This window comes from Colobus angolensis, unplaced genomic scaffold (genome assembly GCF_000951035.1).
Source record: "Colobus angolensis palliatus isolate OR3802 unplaced genomic scaffold, Cang.pa_1.0 Scaffold390, whole genome shotgun sequence".
NCBI lineage: Eukaryota > Metazoa > Chordata > Mammalia > Primates > Cercopithecidae > Colobus > Colobus angolensis.
Window position 1 is genome coordinate 172,268 of NW_012117266.1, and position 7,336 is coordinate 179,603.

At 48.5% G+C, this 7,336-nt stretch overlaps 1 protein-coding gene across 1 annotated transcript in view; it reads right to left on the bottom strand.

Annotated features, from left to right (window-relative positions):
* The window catches only part of HUNK (hormonally up-regulated Neu-associated kinase), a 132,973-nt gene extending 127,448 nt beyond the window's left edge, over window positions 1–5,525 (bottom strand). The window contains exons 1-3 of the mRNA XM_011954992.1: window positions 5,424–5,525; window positions 716–902; window positions 219–541 (exon numbers count right to left, since the gene is read on the bottom strand). Of these exons, the coding sequence (XP_011810382.1) occupies window positions 219–541; window positions 716–902; window positions 5,424–5,525 (612 nt within the window). The remainder of the gene's footprint in view (window positions 1–218; window positions 542–715; window positions 903–5,423) is intronic.
* Between the last annotated feature and the right edge of the window lie 1,811 nt (window positions 5,526–7,336).

Sequence of the window (7,336 nt, forward strand, 5' to 3'; positions counted from 1 at the left end):
CGCGATCGCTCCTAGCCGTGCGCTGGGCGGCCGCTCCCGCCGAAGAGAAGCGCGGGGCGGGCTGCAGGCGCCCTCTGGAAGGCAGCAGAAGAAAGCCCCATTCAGTTTGAATTTGCAGAAATTTAATCCGGTCGAGGGCGGCGGGAACAGATGCGAGCTCCACTCCGCAGCCCGTGCACTTTCAAATCCCTAGTAGCCCCTCCTTCCCCGCGCGCCACAGTCAAACTCGACCCTCGCTCGAGAGGGGAGGGCCCGGGGAGGGGAGCGCTGGAGTGGACGCAGGAGTCACCTGAGCGCCAGTCTGGGAGATCCTGCGCGGCCTCGGAGGCGCGCGCTCCCGGGCCGCCCAGGTCGGGCCGCCTCCGGCTGCGCCTCTCGCCCGGATTCTGGGCTTGGGTGTTCTGGACCTTTCGGCGGTAAAATCCCCCACTGGCCGCACCCACCCGGGGCGGGGGAAGGGGGAAGGCTCTCGAACTCCGTTGACTGTGGATCGGGTTGTGTGCCCGGGCCTGGGTCCGGCACACAGTAGGGCCCCCTGGACCTGGGGTGGAAGGATAGATGGATGGCTGGAAGAAAGGGTGGGGAGGTGGCCAGGCGTCTGCCCCGGCTCGCACGCAGTCTGGTTGGCTGTGTTGGAGGAGGTGCAGCCACAGCAGTAATAGTAGCAGCAGCAACGTAGGAACCAGGGCGTTTGCTGCCTCTGCTTATAGCTTACACCTTCTTTGCCTTCCGTTGAAATGATGCCCGTGATTGCAGGAGGTGGACCGGCGCTCGCCTTTCTTCGATGCTTTTGTTCTGCAAGCGCTATGACTGTGCTTATCGCATAAACAATTGCAACTGCCCTGACGACACTGGTACCTCTCCATGATCCCCAACATCTTCTCAAACCGAAAATGAAGAATCTTGTGAGGGAGAAGCAGGAGGGTAGGTAGGAGGAGGCATTTACAAAATGCTACCTGTTGAGGTGCCCGCATTTGGTGGAACCTTCACCCCGATCATGCAACATCAGAGCTGAAAGGAAGGATTTGGTCCTAACAAAGTTCCTTTCATTGTTTATTCCTGAGTAAACAAGTATGGCATCGACCCATAGCACTGCTTTGAGATTGGGGGTGGGGGGATGTGGGAGGAACAACAGCTGTCATCAATCCAGGGTCTGAGGGGCTCGATGACCCATCTGAAGAGGGACCCAGAGAAACGGCTGCTTTCAATATATCTAATTTTAAATACGCTACTATATTCATCTACCTACCTGTTCCAAGTCACCAGCCTCAGTTATTATGACGGAACATGTGTTTTCTGTTGTTCTGTCTCATTGTTCCCATTTACCAATATTAAGGATATAGCTTAAAATGTTTTTCTTGCTGTGCTTAAGGGACTTCTTTGCTCCCACCAGCCTTGACTATTTCAGTAAGGTTCATTCAATCCTTTTAATGTCTCTAATTCAGTAATCAAATCTTAAGAGGACAGTTGCATGGGAGGGGAATGGTGACCAGCATGGTGCCAAGAGAATAGATGTCCAGCAACTGTCTAAAGAATGAGGAATATGGAGCTCACTTTGGGGTCAAAACTACTCTGAGGCCAGGTGCGGTGGCTCACGCCTGTAATCCTAGCACTTTGGGAGGCCGAGGCGGGTGGATCACGAGGTCAGAAGTTCAAGACCAGCCTGGCCAAGATGGTGAAACCCTGTCTCTACTAAAAATACAAAAATTAGCCAGGTTTGGTAGTGGGTGCCTGTAATCCCAGCTACTTGGGAGACTGAGGCAGAGGATTGCTTGAATCCAGGAGGTGGAGGTTGCAGTGAGCCGAAATCTTGCCACTGTACTCCAGCCTGGGCGACAGAGCAAGACTCGGTCTCAAAACAAACGAACAAACAAAACAACACTCTGAATCTTCCATCAGAAACAGTTTGGGAGTCCACCCAATGTTATGTTAATAGAGTATTTTTTTTTTATGTTAGGACATGCACTGTTTATGAAAATTTAGAGATTTATTTATTAAGGTTTAAGGCAAATTTCACAGCCTTTTCCCCAAAGTATCTTTATGGTCTAAAAAAAAAAATTTCATAAAAATGGTGGATGACATTCACAATGAAATAGAGATTTTCTTTCCTTTTAATTATCCTCTCAGGGTAGAGGTCAGGAAAGGGGTGAAGAAGAGAGAAAATCCAGGCCCATTAAATCTTTTTCAAGCCTGCTGCCTGGGTTTGATTCAAGTTCACTGCTAATTCCATAAGCTGGGATGGATGCCAAAGAGAAGTTCAAATCCTACCCGTGCGTCCCCTTTGTAACTGATTTTTGAACTACAAGTCCTAGTCTCTGAAATGGCCTGTTTAACAAGGTATCACCCCAGAAATGTCTTTATGTAAAACAAATTGGTACACAATATATTGCCCTCATATTCAGTGTGCAGAAAGCATCTGATTATTCAATGCGACAGTAATGCAACATTGAAAATTCTCTGCTAATCAGCCCAAACTAAATTTCTAGCCTTATTCTCCTGCAGAGTTCCTGGGGGGGGGGGGCGCTATATTTCAGCTGTCTTTGGCTGGGATCAAGCCTCCCTACTGCCACACCTTTGCCTGTGCCTTGCCCGCCCCCAATCTGCTGTCACCAACTCATTTCCACCTAGCATAGGTGTTCCCTTTCCCATGAAGCCCTCCCCAACCAATAAGCTACAAGAAGCCCATCTGCCTCTGTTGTCTCTTAGTTCATATAGTCATTTCACATTCCCCTTATGTCCTGTAGTACTTATTATCTATGGCTTTCTTCTCTTTCAGACTCATTGAGGACAGGAGCTGTGTCTAATTTCATTATTATTTACCCTACAGCACCTAGCACAGTGTCTGAGACATGATCATTGTTCAGTATAGATTTGTCGAATAAATGAATGAAAGTAATCATTCACTGATTCTGAAGTGGAGTTTTACTGCTCCTGAGAGCAAGACCCCGTCTAGTCCTGGGGGAGACAAGTTACCAGTGACTTTCTAAAACCATTTTTAGTTGCTTCGTTGGTTGCCTTTGGGGATCAACAAATATAATTGTTTGTCTTGTCAAAGATGGGTCATTCTCTAACTTGGATGAGTTAACCCTTTCAGAAACAGGACCAATCCCAGTGGGCTGTGAAGCCTCGGGAAGCTTTCTCAGTTGACTTGTACCAGCTGCTTCCTTCCTTCCCTTTTCCTTCCCCATCTCCTCGCCCCATATGGCTGGGAGACTGCCTCTGTGCTCTCACAGAACGCCAGCTAGAAGACCCAGCTGGAAGCAGTCAAAGACAATTAGAAGTAATCAGGCTGGCACAGCCAGGAAATGAGAGTTGGCTAGAAGGGGTTAGGCTGGCAGAAGCCGGCTGGTAACTGGAGAAGGAACGGATGGCAAAGCAAAGACGGCAGACATGGATCAACTTCGCCTGGAAAACATCCTGTGAACTCTATATGTTCATGTTCCCAAAACAAAGCGTCCCATAGATAACAGACTGTACTTGAACCCGTATCCCCAGAGTTCATGTCCAGCATTATTCTTTTACAACACCCAGCTGTTGAATGTGCACAATGCAACGGCTGAGGAAGAAAGGGTTCCTCGGGCATAAAGACTCAGGTGCAAAGGCAGCCTGGTGTGCTATTGCAGAGTAGGCTGCTGCTGGCATCCCCACAATGAAATGCTTCTCTAAAAACGAGTCATGACACTTACCTTTTGGTGCTTCAGTTTCCTTAAGCTGCAAAAATGGGATATTAAGGAATTGTATGGAGTCAATCAGATTATGCACACAAAGCACTCAGATCAGTGCCTGGCACCTTATAGGTACTAGGTGAATTTTGGCTTTCATACCTTCCGTCAGTACGACTATCATCATCATAAACTAAGAGAAGTCACTCAAGAATGCCCCAGAGGTCCACCAACGCAACTGCCCCGGTAACTGATGAATCCAAAAGCATAATCTCCAGGTTAGATCTCTTCCCTGAAACCAGAGTCCTGTGGTCAACCCTCTTCAACTCTGCCAGGCTGTCTGATAGGATCTCACTCACACTTAACTTGGGATACACACACACACACACACACACACACCCCTCTGTACTTCTTTCCTAAAGCTTCGCCCAAATTCACCCCAAAATTTAGCAGTCATCCTTTGCTTCCTCTGCTTCTCGATCCTCATATCCAACCCACCAGCAAATCCTATACCCACCTGTGACCCTTTCTCTCACTTCCTAAGTGGCATCCTTTGCTTCCACGCCAAAACTAAAACCAGTTCTTCAAAAGGGGAATCGATAATCCCAGCACTTAAAGAGGCCAAGGAGGGAAGATCACCGGAGGTCAGGAGTTCAAGTCCAACCTGGCCAACATGGCGGAACCCCTCTCTACTAAAAATACAAAAACTAGTCGGGCGTGGTGGCGGGCACCGGTAATCCCAACTACTTGGGAGGCTGAGGCAGGGAGAATTGCTTGAACCCCAGAGGCGGAGGTTGCAGTGAGCCAAGATCATGCCATTGCACTCTAGCCTGGGCGGCAGAGCAAGACTCCATCTCAAAAAAAAAAAAAAAAAAAAGGGTATCAGATCATATCGCTTCCCTACACTGGAAAGCTGTTCAACAGACCCCTGCAGAAAAGATTTCCCAAGCACTTTGTCGTGATATGGCCCTGCCTCCCTCTTTACTGTCACCTACTGTCAAGCTCTTCTCGCTTCAAAGCCTTTCTTTCTGTGTCTTGGTGCGCTCAGACTGCCATAACAAAACACCTAGACTGGGCGGCTTAAACAACAGACATTTCTTTCTCGTAGTTCTGGAGAATCCAAGATTTAGGTTCCAGCAGATATGCATATATAGAGATTTACTCTCAGGAGTTGACTCACATGATGATGGAGACTGAGGAGTCCAGAACGAAAGCGCTAGCAGATTCAGTTCCTGATGAAGGCTCTCCTCCCGGCTGACAGACGAGTGCTCTCGCCAAGTGCTCTTGTGGCAGAAAGACACACAGCCCTGGTCTCTTCTTCTTTTTATAAGGACACCAGTCAGATCATGAGGGTCCCACTCTCATGCCCTCAATTAAGCCTAAATGCCTTCCAAAGGTCTCATCTTCAAATAGTGTCACATCAGAGGTCACAGCTGCAACGAATGAACTTGGGCCGGGGGGATACAAACATTCAGTTCATGACACTCTGCCAACAACACACTTCTTCAACATCGCTGAAGTTTCTCACTTCATTCAGGGCTCTGCTCTCTCAATCAGAAAATGAGAAATCAGGCAGATTGTCCCAGGGTCCCTAATTGCCACGTTCAACTTTTCATGTCATTCATCATTAGCTAAAGAAGAATGTACATTCACTTGTTTATGTGTTTATTCTCTCTCTCTCTCTCTCTCTCTCTCTCATTTAATGTCCATGAAGCGGGGGACTTTGTATCCCAACACCCATGCATGCCTGGTACACTGTACATGTTCAGCAATGGCAATGCGGAGCTTCATCTCAACTCTTGATCTCTCCGTGTGGGAGAGGAAAGAGTTGCTGGACTTTGTGTGGTTGTGGCGCTGCAGCATGATGGTGTACGGATGGTGACACCAGGCCAACCTCCTGCAGCTGCTTCCCAACAGCCACTGAGCTGATATTCAAGAAGAAAAAGGTGCATTCTTCAAACAAGATGTTGATGGCTTCTCACAGGACTCATCACAGTTGTACCTCCGTTGGTCTCCAAAAATTGAATGTAATGGCTATTTCAGGAAGAAAAATGTACCTGCCACGTCCCAACTAAGATGGGCCCAGGGCTTCAGGACATCTTGGTGTGTGGTCTCTTCCTCTAAATCCCAGATAGAGGCTATTGAGAAGGAATGGAATTTTAAATATTCTATAGGAAGAGGCCATCACACATACTGATCTTGACCATTTCCCCTTGTATGCATGTCTCATTCAAAAGTGGCTTCACATCTTACATTGACACCAACATCATCCCTATGGCCCTACCAGGCCCAGCACAATCTGCTTCCCACCCTCCAGGGCTCATCTCTCTTCCCTCATCCCATCATGGCTCTGATCTCACCTCCCCCTATTCACTGCCCTCCAGTCACACTGACCTGTGTGTGGGACCCACCCCCTCAGTGGGCTCTTTTTATTTTTTTGGAATATTGTTCCAAGAAATATCTACAGAGCTGGCTTCCTCATCATATTCCAGTCTTTGCTCAAATGTCACTTTCTCTGTGGGTCTTTTCTCTGACCTTTTCTCTCTGATGCCAATTTCCCCTGGGCTATGCCCCATCCCCCTGTACCCCACCTCCTTATCCCTTTCCCTGCTTTATTTTCCTTCACAGCACTTATTGCCATCTGACAAATTACATCATTTCCCTCTTTGTTTTGCTTGTTGTCTGGCTCCTTCCCTAGAATGTCTGCTCCATGAGGGCTGGGATTTTGGTTAAGTCCACTATGCATGGTGCCTGGCCCCTGGGGAGGGCTCAACACAAATTCGTTGTGGTTGACTAAATTTGTAATTCACAGGGTCTCTCGTTGCAGAAGCGGACGACCATAATAAATGAGAAGGCAGAAAGGAGAAACGCAACAAAACCGGGTCCTGCTGGAGAAAGCACACATCATAAAGACATATGGCAAAAGATCAATATTCATGCCTCAAACAGGAGCCTCCACAACAAGCTCCACATTTGTATTACGGCAGGGAGGGAAAGGCTATTGTTAGCACTGAGGCTTATTTACAGCCTCTGGCTGGGTGCTGACTCCTGTCCATTTCTTAGTAGGGACTGAATAGAGCCTGCAGCAGCGAGGGGTCTGGGGGTACTTAGAAGTGAGCGCATACAACAGAGCATGGTCTACGGTGTGGCCGGCAGGTGGAGATGCAGTGAGGCGGAGGGCACCCTGGAACTGAGCCCACTCACCAATCACAGGACTGGGCACGCGGGCTGATTGCAGAAGCCTGCCTGGCACAGCCAGGTGGACAGATGCAGACAAAAAGAGGCCGGCGCCCCCTGCTGGTCAACTCGGCTCGGCTTTCCCTTCGCAGCCCAGAGGGGGCCCAACAAACTGGGAAGAGAATGCAGGACTGGAGGCCAGAGCCTCCTTCACCAGCTCCCTCTGTGGCCCTGGGCAGGGCGTTTGTTGTCTCTGAGCATCCGCTTTCTCCATCTGGAAAGGAAGAACTTCTCCCTGTCATTCCTAAGTCCCAGGACGGCTGCCTGGGTAAAATGCGGCAAATTATGGGCATATGATATGAAAATAGAAGCCATTTTGGTTATTGTTCTTAGCACGGCATTCTTAAATCAGAGCAAAAAGTGTCTGGGACATAAATCTGAAAACAATACATTTAAAATAAAGCAAAGAGTGAATGGGTGAAAAGACCTGTTTGTCC